Source organism: Nothobranchius furzeri, chromosome 8 (genome assembly GCF_043380555.1).
Source record: "Nothobranchius furzeri strain GRZ-AD chromosome 8, NfurGRZ-RIMD1, whole genome shotgun sequence".
NCBI lineage: Eukaryota > Metazoa > Chordata > Actinopteri > Cyprinodontiformes > Nothobranchiidae > Nothobranchius > Nothobranchius furzeri.
In genome coordinates, this window is record NC_091748.1 from 58,862,319 (window position 1) to 58,880,332 (window position 18,014).

The 18,014-nt window shown below is 41.5% G+C and overlaps 1 protein-coding gene across 2 annotated transcripts in view; it reads right to left on the reverse strand.

The window, feature by feature from the left end:
• p3h2 (prolyl 3-hydroxylase 2) overlaps positions 1-15,666 on the reverse strand; it is an 83,450-nt gene extending 67,784 nt beyond the window's left edge. For both annotated transcript variants that reach the window (XM_015970571.3, XM_015970570.3), the window contains exon 1: positions 15,170-15,666. In XM_015970571.3, coding sequence (XP_015826057.3) covers positions 15,170-15,568 — 399 coding nt within the window. In that variant the 5' untranslated portion in view covers positions 15,569-15,666. The remainder of the gene's footprint in view (positions 1-15,169) is intronic.
• Positions 15,667-18,014: the final 2,348 nt, after the last annotated feature.

The window sequence follows — 18,014 nt, forward strand, 5'->3', positions numbered from 1 at the left end:
TTATTTCTAGCTTAAATGGCGCAGTTGTTGTGCATCCTCACATCAGACATGACAGCCTAGGGGTATTTTTGTCAGTATATATATTTGTAAGTATTCATCCTTACAATAGGATTGTTTAGATGTAAAAAGTTTTTTGTGTTGTACTGGTCATCCAATCAGAATGCTGTCTACCTGCCCACCTTCAGCAGGTGTCATTGATTGGCCTTTTTAACATGGGGGTGAGTGAGCATGCAAACATTTTGAGCCCTGACGAAGGCCCTGTGGGCTGAAACGCGTTGGCATTGATGTTTTTAACAATTTAAGCCACGTACTAATAAAGACTTTTTATTTTTGTATCTCCTGAGTACATTAATATAATTTTACTTACCGAAAAAATGAAGTGGAGACTCCTTGGACGCTCTATTAGTGCAATTAATATCACAGCAAGTCATTTTGTCCAACAATTGCACAGATAATATCCAAAAAAGAATGCACAAACGCTACAACTACTGGTCTAAGTTCAGAGAATAAAAGTCGCGGAACAGTTTTCAGGCGAGTCCGAAGCTCAGACTGAGGCTACTGAGGCCTTTCCACGGAGCTAGCTCTGTGGTCACGTGGGTCTGATGCTGCGGTGACGTGGGTCTGATGCTCATTAATTATACAGAATTTTAGGCACTTAATACACTTAAACTGAAGAGTGACAAGAAAATTCACCCCCCTCAGAGTTGTCATAAGTATAAACTAGATCTATTAAACCAAAAACATGTTTTGGAACCAGACTGTAAACATGTTTATTTCTGCTGTGAAATTGGTATTTTTAACATGAGAGTCAATGAGGATTTGCTCTCTTCTGACACCAGCCCCTAGTGGATGAGGGTGGAACTGCAATTTATTTCACTTCCGCTTTGGCCTCAATTTCAGACCCGCATTGTGGGGGCTTGGCACAACCACAGAAATGCTTCGACTGATCTCAGAGGGATCAGCGTTGGTCAAGATTTATAAAAGAAAAGAAAATTTATAAAAACAGTATGGGTTCTTACTCAACAAGATGCAAACATTTTGTCTCTGAAAATGTTTCCCAAGCCAATTTGCCAAGCGTTTCCTGTTATGAGTTACTTCTGTGTCTGTTTTTACCTCATTAATCATCCAGCTAAATCCTTAGAATATGCGTAGAGCCAGCGGGAGAGGACGCCGAGCTGACCTCCTGTTGATGTTTGATAGATGATCCAGCCCTGCTCCTCTGGGGGAGGTCCTGACTTCATGGCCAAAGTTCTCTAAGGACATTTGGCTCTGAATAGTTTAATAAGAGGAGATCAACACACATATTCTCCTTTATCCTGTTTATTCATCATCTCTCGTATCCGTATGAGGTAACAGCTCCACACTGCTCAATTCGTACGACAGATTTATTTTTCCAGTATCTTTTTTTTTTTTACAACCAACCTGACTTTTCTTCACTCTTGTCACACCTTTGATGAAGCAGTCAGGCCTGTTGGTGGCTCCTTGAGTCTACCTCCCTTTTAATGGCCGCAGTACAGAATCTGATCCAGATGTGGCAATAGAGCGAGGTCAGGGTCAGCCAGGGGTCGGGTCAACATGAGCTCATGACAGCTACTCAGTCTTGTCCTTTAAATGAGTGTAACAATACCTCCGGGGGAAACCCTTTCAGGAGGACGTCTAGAGACAGGGATAAGCCCATCTAGGAGTCGTGGAGGAAAATAGTTGGAAGTCCTGGCGTACTACTGTGATGAATTATTCTTTGGCAGGAGTGGATCAGAGGAAGGAAGGGGAGGCAAACAAAATGGATCAAGAGAGGTGAACGTCAGCCAGCTGGTAGACGTAGTTTTGTGTAGCATAAGGTGTACTGCTCAGAGATGTAACCTTCTCCTTTTTATGAAGAGATCCAAGCTCCGACTAGAAGGACTGCCGCTCTTTTCATATATGAATCTCTGCCTTCTTAACCCTGCTGTACTGGCTTAACACACTAAACATGTAAACAGTCCCACACAGGAACTTATTTTGCTCAGTCACCACGTGAGTCACTGACCTGCAGGCTGATGACAGCAACGTGGAGCTGGATCAGCAATCAACACCTCTAAATGAAATATGCAGGAAACAGCTGCAGGGTCAAAAAGGCAAATAAACAGCCTTCAGAGGATGAGTGATTCTTGCCTGAGAGCGGATCTGGTGGGGAATCACATACCTAAAATGACTTAAACACTGACATTCCTGCTTTTAATGAACATATTTCTGTCAGACAAGCCTAAAATAGAGCCCATGCCTTTGCTGCCAACATCAATTGTGTTGAGGAAAGCAAAGCCAACTTTTAATTGTAAGGACTTTTAAAATGTCTTAACCACTCTGGTCCAGGTTTAAAGATGCACAAGGTAACTGGTTGATTAAAGCAGTAAATCCGTAGCCTGGCCTGCCAGACTCGCCCTCTGCCTATTCTACACAGAGGATTAGTCCGGATACTCAGAGGCAGGGAGCACCATTAGGGGCGGGACTAGCCAGCTAAAAAATAAATAAAAAAAAAAAGGCGAAAATCACAACTGTATTACGCAATGCTGTCGCAAACATCCTTTAGAAGAAAGGCTTTTAGCGCTTCTTCTTGTTGTGGTTTTAAAGTCATGTCCAAGTTATCTAGAACAGAGGAAAGAGACACAGGGAACTCCGCTTCAGACGCCATTTTCGTTGTTTGAGAATCTGAGCATCGCGGTGTGTGATGTACGCTGCTCAGCGCTGATTGGCTCAGGTTATTTGAATGGGAGCGTTACCGGGCCCTTTGCTTCCCATTAGGATGCGTTAGCATGGCTGGCCAAGAGAGGGAGGGAGAGAGAGAGAGAGAGAGAGAGAGAGAGAGAGAGACAGAGAGAGAGAGTGTGTATGTGTGTGATTACATAATTTCAACTAAATTCTATATTTTTACATTTCCTCAAACTTACATGCAAAGCTAAATCTCACCAAACAAAATATGAATGAATGAAAAATTATAAAATTAATATTTATGCATAGTAGTGGAATTTCAACTGCAAACATCCAAACGCGGGTCGTGTTGGACCATGAACAACAGCACAGCTGTGGCATCATCACTGTAATCCTCCAGATGAATTGTATCCAGATTGCACAAGACTGAATCTGACCCAAATCAGCACAGCCTGGTGAAGGCTAGGAGACATCTTCCAGAGCAATCACATCATCCAGTGGCAGAAATGTGCATCGTCCAAAGGAAAAACATAATTATCAACATGCTCCGAAGCATAAACACTTCCTCAATATTCGACTATTTGAACCGTCTTACCCAACCAATATCTTTAGTTAGTATAAGTCTGGGTTGCTCTGATAAAAACTACTAAAGTAGTTGAATGAAAAGCTTCAAAACACATACAGATCAAACCTAGGGTCTGCTCCCATAACATCAATCTCATTTTAACCATATTTTTTCATGATTTAAAAACATTCTTTTTTATATTTACATTTTTTGTTCTTGTGAATCGTCTTGTGATTTTATCTTGAGAGGCACTATACAAAAGATTGTTTTCTTTCTTTCTTCTCTCTTATCTGATGAACTAGAACAAGTGTCAGACACAAGGCCCGCCTTGTGTCGAGCATTTTTATGTGGCCCGTGAGATAAATATCAAAAATATATTAAAACTGACCCGCCGGCTGATTTTACAGCAAAGACTACAACTCCCATGACGCTTTGCGGCGTTAGCACGGAGCCGAAGCGCCCCCTCCTTTGTGCTTTTTCCAGCGTCTGCTGCTGGTGTCTGCGGCTCCGCTGTCTCGGAAAAACTAAACATTCCTCTCACTCAGCGCCGAGTTTACTCAGCTATTTGCTGACGTTGAAGCCCAGAAACAGAGATTTTAACCGCTCAGTAATGTGTTCATGACTGAAAGAGAAAGTTTTCCAACTAACCTCCAGACAGAGCTGATATAACTCCAGTGAGCAGCGACACGCTCAAATCAGCAGGACTCTGGCTGCTGTAGTTTTTATTTTTCTTCTCTGACAAACAACGTGGTCAAGCTGCTCAGACGTTCTCCATGTTCACCAGCACCAACCTATGTGAGCACCTGTTGTCATCTAATGTTGCCATTATTATGATGAAGATGAACAAAACAACAGGAGTCTCCTCCTCAGCTCAGGCTGGTATCTGGCTGGAACAGGTGAGCATCACAGTAAATCAATGGAGCAAACTGAGCTTTAAATATTTAGGTTTTATGCTCTTTTTCTGCTCCAAAACATGAAAGTTAACAGGTGAAATATTGCATTTTCATTTAAGATAAAATGATATTTTTATTTTTTTGTTGGCCCGTGAGAAAAGATTTAACCTGCAGTAAAACAGGAAGTGGAAAGGCTGCAGATAGATGAACAGAATAGAAAATCCCTTTATTGTTCCTCAGTGGGGAAAGCTAGATGTCACAGCAGCGATGACACTTATTACAGGAGAAAAAAAGGAGAATAAAAAATAAGAAAAATGAATAAACAACAACATAAATCATGAATAGATTTTTAAAATGCTGAATATACCACAAGTAATGAATACCACTGATGCATTTAATTTAAAATTGACTTGCTCGTGTGTAATTTGGTTATTCCACATACAGTGTTAATGCAAAAATAAGTTTGTTTCCAAATTAAAAGGTTCTAAATTGCATACATGTTGATAAAGAAAATGTGCAAATTTGCCGTCACTTTTTCAAAAAATATTAAGGTTGGCCTGCGACTTCGTCCCAGATTTTCATTTCGGCCCCGTGTGAATTTGAGTTTGACACACCCCTGGACTAGAAGCTGTAAGACTCTAAACTAAAACAATGGGATATAAACAAACTCATCTGTTTTTAGGTCAAAGATCAAAATAGTTCATAACTCATCCTATCTTTTATGGAAATCCAGCACAATAAAGTTCATGCAAATCCACTTCTCTCTGAATGAACTAAACAATGACAAGCACACTGCTTTGCTACAGAGAACAAAAGAAGTTTTCCTGTTGTCCAAAGGAAACCAAATGAAAGCGAGCAGATGGAGGTGTTTCCTCTGCTCGTGCTCCACAGCAGTCAAAAAGTCCAAATCACGGGTGACGGTGAACAGATGCCTGGCAAGCTCCTGATTTTTCCATCCTAGCTCTGACTTCTCCACACAGACACAAAGGGGACTCTGGCCTGACTGATAATCACTAAACACAAAGAAAATACACATCCTAAATGTAAAAGTCATGACAACAAACAAACACGGTAAACACATTGCTTCTATGGAGACAAAGTGTTTCTCTGAGCTGGTTGGACCAAATCCGCAGTTTATTGATTAAATGTTTCAGTTGATAAAAGGTGAGCAATCTTATGAAAATATCTTGATACGTTGTTGGAGTCACTTTAATCCAAGTCTCAAGCCTGATTAGAAGCCTCCTCTTATTATTTAATCAGGGCATGACCAACGTAGCTGCCACAGCAGGCCCCAGCATTCCTTTAAAGTGTTATCCAATCAGATTCAGTCATGCAGAAGACCTTTGCCACAGAGCCAAAACGTCTGGTTGTTTGTGCAAATCACTCCTCTGCATTTGAGGTTAGAAGGGATCAAACGTGTGGCAGAGCATAATAAATTACTCTGATTTCTATAATAAAACACAATGTCTGTTTTTTATTTCGAAAAATGTCCTACCATATCGTTGAAGACCAATTTCACTCGTTTTTCTCAATACATATGCTGTGGTCTCTAAACTTGAGTCAATCTCTTTGGGGAAAGAGCTCTGGCACTCCTGTTTCAGCAGCTAGACAAGAGCCAGAGGAGTAGGAAGCAGAACACGGGAGTCTTATTCCCTCATATTCCGACATCTTACCTCTGATTGGCTAAAAGACTACCACCAACTCATTTCACTCTGCAACATTTTAGGTTTTATCTCCACAAATAACACAAACCTAAAGGAGTTCTACCATGTTGAGGAGTTGCTAATGCTATCTGTTAGCTTCTATTGACCAAGACATGATCCGTTCTCTTCCACTTCCATAGCCTGCATGTGAAACTCAAGAGTGACCAACCCTATAACAAAAATAAGTTAAAACGGTTTCTCAGTGCACTTTAATGTATTTAATGTAGCTCACAAGGACAATGGAGAGTGCTGTTGAGTAGAGTCAGAGCTGCTAGCATTAGAGAGGCAAACATAAAGGTACCAGGAAGAGGAGTCATGCTGCAGACCAAAATAACAAGGGATGTTTCTCAATGCCAAGGTGCCTTGATTTGCGAGGAGATGTCTTGTGAGGCCAGGCACCTTGCTTGCAAGGACACAGTCTTTCCTTGGTCAAAGAAAATGGTTAAATGGAACAGACTTGCATCACGTGACCGCGGCTTCCACGGTGGTCACGTAACGTCATGCGAAACTGTGTATATGTTTATTAAATTGAAAATATAAGTGAGTTACTACCCGCTAGCCACCAAAGCTGCAACTACTAAGCACCTAACCAATAATAGATAACTTCTTTAACATTTTAAATTAGCTGACTTACTTTAAAACTTGAAAATTGTCTCTGAAGTAGCTACTGGCTTCTGATCTGCCGTCTTTTTGAAATTATCGCGGTGTATTGTGGGTAATTTTTGACCAAGGCTAGGCTACAAGACACCTGTGTATCCTTGCTAGCTCAACGGCTAACAAACAGAGAACACATGCCTCGTAGAGCATGGACGTTGGAACCGATTGGAACATGTCTCGGCGGCTTCCGATGACGTATCTCCTAGGCAACCGGGGTGGGGCCAAGACATCAAGGCAAGGTTCCTTGGCATTGAGAAACCATTAATTATTTGTAAGCAAATATCAGGAAATTTAATTCAAGCAAGTGCAGATGAATGCTGGAATTTATTCTTGGTATCTTAAAAGTCATTTTCCTTTTTTGATTAATTAAAAAAAATCTGATGATGAGCTATAGCAACATTTTAGCTTCCCTTTTTACATCTTTCTCTTGCCCCAGGTTTATTTTCTGAACTACTTTGGAATAAAAATCCTCCCAAAATAAATTCCCAGAGAGACAAAGGGCGGCTAATCTGAGAACAGGATGATCTGTAGCCACTTGCTCCAGAACCACTTTCCATCTCCATGCAGGCTCCAGTTGGTTCTCCAAGCAGCAGAACAAACAATAGTGTGAATAAGTGTAAAACATTAGGGCTGGGCGGATCGATCTAAAATTTCGATAGAATCGATCCAGCATTGGTATTGAGTATTTATTAGATACCTGCGTGATGACATCGATTCAGTTTCTTCTAGCCTGGCAAGCCATGACTTACTCACCACTACAGATGTCGGTCAACGAGGCAGTCCACCAAACTCTGTCAAACACATCCTTTTCCTAGATAAACTTTAGTACTTCTATCTGATCTTGACAAACAAACAAAAGCCAAAGTCATAATAGTCCAAACTTGATGCCAAAGCCATTTCAAACGAGCGGCTGACCGCCGACTAGTCACGTATTTATTTTTTTTCCAATTACATCCCGCCTACTTAGTGTTGCGATTGGCCCATGAAATCTATAAAGCGCTAGGATTAGACCACTACAGACCGGCAGCCATCTTGATTTGTAGTTTACCTGGCTGATTGGAGCGGCAGCCGTGTTTGTTAGCAGGGACATCCTGCCTACCTCGCTAATAGAGCGCTGTGATTGGCCCAACAAACCATTAAAGCACTGTGATTGGAACGCCACGGATGTCAGTCAACAGGGCAGTCCGCCATTACATAAAAAACAAGTAAAACAGCACGCCAGCACGAGACAAGCACAGAACAGCAGAGATCACTGCTGTGGCTGCGTGATAGCAGACAGGAAATAGAACAAAATCTTGTGCTATAAATGCAGATTACCACCCCCTAAAGAGAAAATTAAGTTTCCTATAAACCATTTTGAGTTTCCTAATAAAAATTTTACTTGTCTGAAAATGTTTCCTGTATTTTATTATTATCATACACGATTTATTAAAGGAAAACTTACAAAATAATTAAGTAATCAATAAAACTCGAGTTTTCAGACAAGATTTTCATATTGATGATGTATTCTCTTAATAAATCCCACAAAACTAGACTGTGCTAGACTAGTAGTAAAGTATCGGTATTGTTTATGCTTATTTATGTTTATTTATGTAGCAGATGCTTTTATCCAAAGCGTCTTACAATTTATTGTATTGGCAATACTGGTCCTGTCTTTACTTGGTATCGGATCGATACCAACTTTTGCAGTATCGTACAGCACTATAACACATGAACCGTGACTTGGAAGCGAATTATCTGCCTCCACCTGTAAATAGCAGATTTTACTTTCTTGAACTGCTCAAAAGCCAAAGCCAACTCTATCCTTCAGTAAACTTTGCTACAGAACCAGTACCACCCATTTAACACACCAACACTTCCTGTTATGAGCGCTGTTGGTAATAAATGCCTCCATTTTTCTAAACATTCCTCACAGGTTAAAATTTGATGTGGAGGCACTAAATGAGAGCCAGACGTCTGAATCCAGCAGTGCAGCTTCTGCTATTATGTTTGGCTAATTCTGTCAATTTATTTTAGTTTAAACCTTCTCGTATTTTACAAACAAACCAAACGTCCAGAATCAAAGCAGCAGATTTTAGGTTAGCAGCAGGGACAAACGCTCCCTGCTACGTTGTAATCGAATCATGACTGAGGAGAAGGAACAAGGAAACAGTCAGACTTTTAAGAAATATTTTCACAACTGACTCAGAGGCCTTGACCTTCAAGGAAACACTACCTTTGTGGTCCAAATGTACGAGACTAAATGCGTTTTGACAGTAACTCATACACATTAAGGTATCTACTTCCAGGAATTTCACTGGTTTCTCTACAGGGAAACTTATTAGTAATTTATCCAACTCAAAACAAAGCTGAGAAGGCAAAGTTCCTAGACAACTTTAAAATGCTGACCTAACATGTACGTGTTTTATATTTTATAGAAGAGGCATGAGAAGAGAACTATTCTCTTACTTATACAGGATTCAGATATACATTTCTGAATAAGGTGTACAAAGCCATATTTTTATTTTATTAAAAAACGTTAAAGACGTGGAATCATTTCAAGGAGTTTAACACAACTAAACAATTACACTAGGATCATCTCATGTTGGGCAAGGATGGAGTCATTTGGTCAAACTTTGGAAATAACGTTGACTAATCTCATTTTAACATGGATTTTGACAGAGGGTGTGTCTGAATTCAGGGGTAGAATTCTCGTGAGGGCCGGTCTTACCCGGTCCATGTAGGTCGGATCCTCCCTCGATCATTGAGGCTGGGAGAGAGGGGCTGTGAATTTGGACTGTCTTGCCTTCATATTTATTCTCAATAGCCTGGGAAGCCATCCTTTATATGTGAATATATAGTCATGGGGCGGAATCTTGGGCTTTGTTTGTCCATTTTGACCAGGTGAAAGCACTCTATAAATAAAGTTGATTTGATTTGATTTTTCAAACTATCTCTGCATGCTATCGGCCAATGTGACATACTCAATGCTATGGATGCAAGTCAATGGAGCAGTCCGCCATACACTGTCAAAGAAGACAAAGCTGTCATGTCTTTGATGCCAAAGCCATTTCAAATGAGTCGCCACCATCTTTGCTTTTTCCCCACTTAGTTGCAGTAACATCCTGTCCACCACACTGATAAAGTGTTGTGATTGGCCCACACACACACACACACACACACACACACACACACACACACACACACACACACACACACACACACACACACACACACACACACACACACACACACACACACACACACACACACACACACACACACACAGAGAGAGAGAGAGAGAGAGTAAGCTATGATCAAGAAACGATGCATGACAACTTTTAAGACTAGGCTTGAAACATTTTTATTTGATAGGGTCTATGGTTAAAATCTGATGTTAGCCCAGATCTGGACAAGTGGAGGAGTAGAGGGAGGTGGAGAATACAGTTAGTAAAGACGGCTCTCCCTTGCCCTGCCTCCAACATGCCTCCATCTAAAAGGCTAGGATATCCAGAGTTATCGCTCTAGTTAAGCTGCTATAGGCTTAGACTGCTGGAGGACACACTGACCACTTTCCACACTATACTACTTTCTTCTACCACTTCTCTCCAATTGCTTTATTTCCTGCTATATCAGCTGTTAACTTTTATTTTCAAGTGTTTTTCTCCTCAGAAGAAGCAACAATGGTGTTCTGTTGAGCTCCTGATAATAACATTTTACTTTCTTTGACATGGAATGTGCTACTATTAGTTCACCTGTTCAATTAATTATAGATTCACTAAGATTAGACAATAACGTTCATCTCTTACTAAATAGAATATCCCCTAGGAAATCACAATGTTGTGTGTGTGTGTGTGTGTGTGTGTGTGTGTGTGTGTGTGTGTGTGTGTGTGTGTGTGTGTGTGTGTGTGTGTGTGTGTGTGTGTGTGTGTGTGTGTGTGTGTGTCTGCTCTGTCTTCTCGATCCCCAATGAGTCATGGTGGATGGCTGCTTATACTGAGCCAGGATCCTCTGGAGGTTTCTTCCTGTTAAAAGGGAGTTTTCCTCTCCACTGTCGCCAAATGCTTGCTTAGTATGAGGATTGTGGTAAAGACTAGTCAGTGACTCAATACAATCTGCTGGGGTCCTTATAAAGGAAACGTTTTACTGATTGGCTTAATGAACTGACCTGTACTGGAATGTTTACTGAGTGAAGAGCCTTGAGATGACTCTTGACGTGATTTGGCGCTATATAAATAAACTGAATTGAACTGAATTGAATTGGCCCACCACACACACAGAGCACTGTGATTGGTAAGGCAAAGTCTGTTCGGGCCTGCTGAGGTTCCAATGGAGCGTGGCTAAACCGACCTGCAAAGCAAAATCATTTTGCTTCTGCTACGGACTGTCTAGAGCTCTAGACTAATTCCCACCCCTATCTCAACATAGGTCCTGTTGCCTAGCAACTGTGACTGTGCTTAAAAAAAGTTCATTTTAAATTTTATGGTAATACATGAAGAAATACAGGATTTGGAAAACCAGTTAAAAAAACAAATACGCTAGATAAGTCTAACAACACAACCACTTTATGTTTCTAATTTTTAACCACCAAATATTAATGTATTAATATTCAAAACAGTCATCTGCACCAGCTTTGTCCGCCATTGTTACAAGAACTAAACTCTCCCATTCAGCACGCAATGAACCCTGGGAAAGTCTTAGCCAATTAGGATGCACCAGTCCCATCCTCAACATTTGAGGGAAACAAGGACGCATTTAAGGATGAAGTTTGAGCATCCTTCAAATTTGGAGCTTTGATGCTTTGCTGTGAGTTAAATGGGCCTTAAAATGATGCCTAAGAAGGATGCTGAACTCAGACACACCCTGAACTAAAGCCCTGTTTTTGTTGGCTGTGGCAACCATCTTTAATTAGATGGATTTCAGCAGTTATTGTTTTAAAGTGATCATTAATGTCTAGAGTTCAATTAATTAATCCAGTGGGTCAAAAAGGATTTTCAAACAACCAGAAAAAAAGATACAAAAATCTACTGATTTTTATTTTAAATGTTCCAACCTGCCTTTACCCTTGTCCAGGATTTCAGGACAGCTGGAGTCTGTCCCAGACTTTATTGGGCAAGAAGCACTAAAAATATAATCCCTCTGGCTTGGGCTTCTGACAGCACAATAAACAGAGATGAACTAAACATAAATATAATCTGAATAAGCCTGCAGAACTGTTTTTGGAACTGTAAATTCTAGAGTTTGGATCATTTAATCTCTTGTTAGGCGGTTCAGAGGCTTTGATCAGAGCTGTAAAAAGAGCCAAGGCAGCCAGAATTCTGCCTTTAATACCTGTAACAGGTGACACACCCCCTTCCTCTTTTTTTCTTTAGAAAAGCAAACAGACCACAACGGGAAAATAAAATATTTGCCAGGCTTAGATGAGTGAGAAGAACACTTAATGACTGTGCAGCAGGTCCAAAAGGCAGCTTTATATCCCCTAGGCGTAGGGCGTACGATGCTGGAATGGTAAATACTGTAGAGATGTTATTTATTTTTGCATAAATACCACCAAACCCCCTCTTAACAACACATATACAGTATGTAGGTGCTTTAATATACATTTACAGTAAGAATGAGATCCCAGTCTTGGATCTGATGATTTCAGAGTGGACCGGCCAGCGGGAACGGACCCGTGGTGGGATGAAGGTAAGTGTTGTAACCACCGAAAATTCCTGCATGTTCTCCAGCTCATAAAGGCGTCTTCAGTCCAGGAGACACAAACGGGCGGCTGAAGCTAAGAACTCCTACAAACATGAGCGGGAGAAACATAATCCCCCCAACAGATGTTTGAGAAATCATAAAAGATGACCAACATTTTTCCAGCTGGATAAGCATCTGTGTGTGAGAGCATGACTCTGCTGCTCATGTCTAGACAAGACAGCAGACTTTTATTTATAAATACGTCAGCTCTCGATCCGTCTCCGCTTTCTCAGAAAAAAATAAAGATCCCCACAAACCCTAACAGGGCCGGTAGACTTTATTCTCCTCCTGAGAGGTGGAAGCCGTGTGTCATCACTGCAACATGTGAAACCAGTCTGAACAAGAAGCCGTCTGGGTCTCGGATATGTGAGAGGAAGATGATGCCAACTTCCCATCCGAGCTCCAAGTAGGTTAAAATGTCACTCAGGCCCCGTTTATCCCTTACACGCAGCATAATAACCTCTGAAATGCCCTGGAGACAACACAAGGCTGCTGCTGACGTTCTGCCATGTTTACTGTTACACAACTTTATCAGTGTGTACTGTTCGTTAGGCCCGGCTCGTCTTTCCCATGCTGAATTTGGAGATTTAAAAGAGGTCACATGTAATCAAAAACCTGTAATATTATAGTGAATAAGATCAAAACTCAACTCTTCTCAGATAAACGTCTATGAGGGTTTTACATGTAAAAGTCCCCGGTGGAACCCTGTGTGAATGCTGAAGATACAAAATACTTGCTCTCATGGGTAATACACAGTACAAAGACTCCCTCGCTCTCTCTCACACACACACACAAACACGTGCACACACGCAGCGGATGAATACCACTCCTACACTTTGTTCCCAGGCATGTTCATCTCTCCTTCAATATGTTCCCATGACTCATGGTCAACAAAAGCTCAACATCTCATGGGAAAAAATACAAATAAAGAAGTTGTAAATAAGAGAAATCTGTTTGCTAATAAAACATTACATTTCCTTTTACCATGAATGCTGGTTTATAGATTATGAAAACAAATAGAACTTTATTAAAAAGTTTAAAAAAAAGACTCTGTGGTAAAATCTAGTTTCCCTCGTTTCAGGCCCAATCCCAATACTCACGGTGCCTTACGGTCTTCTGTGAAGTGGACTTGGAGAAAGTGGGCAGTAAAGCTTTGAGTGTGTGGTACACAAGTGGGCAAATAATTGCTGACTTGTCAGGGAGCATGGCGTCGTCGACCGCGACACATGCCGGGATGCTGGTCGCTGTGCTACTTTTTAAAAAAACCTTTGTAAATAACGTTCAAACAAATAACCAAACACTTATTTGAAATAAATTCACATTCATTGCTGCCTTGTCTGAAACATTCAGAGCATTAACTAATTGTCCTAAAATTAACAACTTTCATTAGAAATGACTTATTTTCAGAAAAGGCACTTGAGCCTTTTCTCACGCAGCAATGGATTGTGGGTAATACCCTTCACCCAGGTCTGCATCGACGCAGACTTGGGTGAAGTATGGATCAAGGGTGCAAAAGGAGCGTGATCAACTTCTGCACTTGAGAATCAGGACACCCTACGCAATCCCACCCCTGGCCAGGATCACGCAGTTGAAGGGCACAAGGGTGGAAGTGCGAGTATTGGGATTAGGCCTCAGACAACGGGGTTCACTGTTACAGCTGTTCTAATCAAATTTTAAAGTTATAGTCGGGGTTTTTAAAGGGGGTATATGTAGGAAACTTCACTTGAAATCAGTTATTGATCATTCTTTGAACAACCTCAGTTTGGAGAAGCAGCTGATGAGCTCTAACAGCTCGTTCCAGTTGGACCAGTAACAATGTGGATTACTGTTTAAAAAAACATCCAGCAATTTATGTTTATGTTTGATAAATGTTTACGCAAAAATTATACGTTTATTTTCAGCTGATAACAGGCAGAGCACGGAGGTACAGCCTACACTTGTTAGAGGTAGCTAAAGGAAATCATGGACTGATGGTGACCTGGCTTTGTTGCTACTGGATTTTTAAGTAATAGTTTTTATTTGTCCAACAGTGTTTATCTTTTTGTTTTGTGGCTTATTTAGAATCAGCTGGCTCAAATTAGCATTAGCTCATTATTACCTTCATTAGGCTGCGAAAGAGTTGTTTACATCAGTTGTAATTCCTCTTTCAACCAGTAGGAGGGAGAAGAGGGAAAAGTTAATTAGTGTTGCTTTAACTGTGGATGCTCAAAAGGCTCAGAAACACTTTAGACCAAGAGCATCTTTTCAGAACCACAAACTGATTGTTTAGACATATTTTGACATAAAAGTAAAACGATGAATCCTTCCCAATCTACTTGTTTTCTGACTTTTTTTATTGTTGAAATCGTATTTTTAGGAGAGATGCACTCCCAAAAACAGCTGGTTTCAGAATCTGCCAATTTTCCATAAGAGCCACTTCATTGGTGATCCATTTCTCAGTTATTGTTTTGGTTTGTACATGGAGCAAGGTCATGGCATTAGAACATAAACGATAAAATGCTTGTCCCAGTCCATCAACACAAACCCGTATAAGAATCAGTAATCAGTATCGGCTCTCTAAAGCAGAATCAGTGCATCTCCAGCATTTAGTCCAGTTAGTTTTTATGTTTATTTGTCAAAACTTAAACTCAGCTGTCATGATGAATCTCCTCAGAAAGAACATCAGTTTTTATCTTTCATGAAATAAAACTAAGTGACAAGCTTAAACGCAGCAGGTCTGCTGGTGATTACAATGCTGAGGTGCTGACAGGAGACCAACTTTCTATAAATCTCCTACATGAAAGCAGAACTTCCTCTCTCCTCCTATCGCTCAGCATCACCTTGCTGCGGAGCTGAAACAGCTGATCAACAATGCAGCAGGTAAATGTTGAGCAGGACTGAACACCCCCCGCTGAGTGAGCGGAGAACGATGGTTCTCATTCAGAACCTCGGACCCAGCTCCTTACCTTCTGATAAGCCAGCTGGAGGTAGTTGTACGGGATCCTCCTGTGGAAGTCCTGCACCACATCCTCGCTGACTTTGTGCACAGACTGGGAGCCAAGTTTCTCATCAATGCATGCATTCATGCACGCAGCTCTCTGGAGGACCACGTCGAAGAAACGCAAGTCCGAGAAGGTTCCATCAAACGGATGCTGGTCCTGGCACCTCAGCCGGCACCGGACTTTGGAGCTCCGGACCTGTGCGTAGCTGCTGAGCGCTGCCTCCATGTAGAGCACCACATTCTCATAGTCCCCGGTGGAGAAAGCCTGCACGGCGGTGTCATACAGCAGGTCGTAGGGCTCCAGGGAGGCTGCTGAGGACACGGACAGCAGGAACACCAGAACCGGAAACAAGGTCCTATCCATCCTCTGGATCGGTTCTGAGAGTCGGTCACAGCGAACCGCGCAGCCGCGTCTCACCGCCCATTTATAGGCTCCCTACTCAGAAGAGAACAGAACCGGAACAGGGCGGAAATCACATTAGACCACAGGGGGACACACATTCCGTTAAGACACCCCTCATTGGCTCCACTAACTCCTCCCTCCACAAACATCACCAACTCTAATCTAATTCAGGTTTTACTAATTTAAATCCAAGTCACGGCCTGGAATACAACAACAATGTTCAAAACTGGGAGTTGTTTAAAAGTACTTATTTTTTTCTGTTGGAACTTTCTGTAGATGTTAATGCACCTTTTTTAAATATTTCATTTTATTAAATGTGTTACAAAGAAAAAAAATCTGCTATTTTCTTGAGACTTTCTAGTTTTGATGTTGACTAAAGAAAAAAGTTCTAATTATGGCAATGCCCACCTGCGTCTCCTTAAAATGGACTTTGTCTCCCTCTTGTGGTAATTTGAGGTAAAAGAAGCGACAGTAGCGGTTTGCTTTTAAAATTAGTATCTTTGTTTTCCTTCCTTAAAAGCTCCAAAACATTAAGGGGAACAAGATAAATGTGGTTCTCTCTTCGTTTCAGCAGGGGTAACACAACCTGATGGCTAAATCAACAGTAAAGATCGTTTTGTGGTGTCCAGGTGAAGGACAATCCATTCTGGAGACAGACTGTCAGAATGAACACGCACATTGAACAAAATAAGTTATTTTAAAGTATTTCTGCTTGGAACCAATGGCACCCCCGGACCTTGGGTGACCAGAAGGGGGCAAAGGAAAATGTAATTGGTCATTATTGTAATATTCTGGCAGAGTTTAGCCTGTTGTTGTGCATGCACGGTCCTTTATTCTTTTTCATTAAAAACTAAAATGCATCCAACACACGTAGCTCAAATTTGTGAAACAGAACTCTTTCAGAAAAAGAAATTTTAAAGTTATTTGAAATGTTATGTCAACCTTTATTTTAGAATTTCACAACAGTTTAACTCACTTGTTGCTGTCTTTACAAAAAAATAATTCCACATACATCATGGTGAGCAGCAGCAACGTATATTTATTTTTTGTACAGATTATTTCATCATCAGTCAGATCAGAAAAAGCCACAGATTAATTTCCATTCAGTTTATTTGTATAACACTGATTCACAACAAGAGTTGCCTCAAGGCACTTCACAAAGTAAACATTCCAACTGAACCTACTCATCAGTGCATTGAGTTCAGTTCATTATGCCAATTAGTGAAAAGTTTCCTGAACCCATCAGAGTGCATCGAGTCACTGACTTATAGAGACAGAAATCCCCCATACTAAGCAAGCATGTAGCAACAGTGGAGAGGAAAACTCCCCTTTAGTAGTATGAGCAGCCACCTGCCACAAATCACTGGAGGTTTGAGAAGACAGAACACACACGCACACACACACACACACACACACACACACACACACACACACACACACACACACACACACACACACACACACACACACACACACACACACACACACACACACACACACACACACACTCCCCACTCTGACAGGATGTGCTGAAGAAGAAGCAGATAGAGGAGGAAGAGCAGAGGCCCCTTCACAGAACCTTGTGGGACACCATGGGTAAGGGAGGTGGTGGAGGACTTAAACTTGGAGACGGCCTCAGAAAAGGAGCGCTCAGAGAGATAAGAGGAGAACCACTCCAGAGCAGTTCCTGATAGGCCTACCCAGTCTCTCAGCCTCTCCAGTAGCAGGTGATGGTCAACAGTGTCAAAGACTGCAGTCAGGTCCAGCAGGACCAGAACAGAACAGTCCCCTGCATCACTGTGAGTCAGAAGGTCATTAGAGACCCTAAGAAGAGCTGTTTCAGTAGAATGAGCTCTACGAAAACCCGACTGTAAGCTATCATAGATGTTATGTTCATCAAGAGCAGCTGTGAGTTGTTTAGCCACAACCTTTCCCAAGATCTTGGAGATGAAGAGAAGTTTAGAGATGGGTCTGAAGCTGCTATGGAGAGAGGCGTCAAGACTCGTTTTTTTTAAGAAGCGGGTGGATTACAGCATTCTTAAAGTAAGCAGGGACCTGACCAGAAACCAGAGAAGCATTAATAATGGAGAGCACGCTGGGACTGATGGGCTGAAAAGCACTTTTAAACAAAGATGAGGGTAAGATGTCGAGGGGACATGCAGAGGTCTGTATAGAGTCAACTAGTTTGGTTAACTCAGGCAAAGAAACAGGAGCAAAGCTATCTAGGATGATGGACCCGGTTGGAGTCGGGAGAGGAAGCGATAAGGCTGAAGAAAAGATGCTAGATCTAACCTTATTAACTTGGTCCACAAAGAAAGACAGAAAGTTCTCACAGTCTGTAACAGAGTGGACGGAGGCTGTAGGAGAGGCAGGAGACACGATGCTGCTGATGGTGTTAAACAGCACC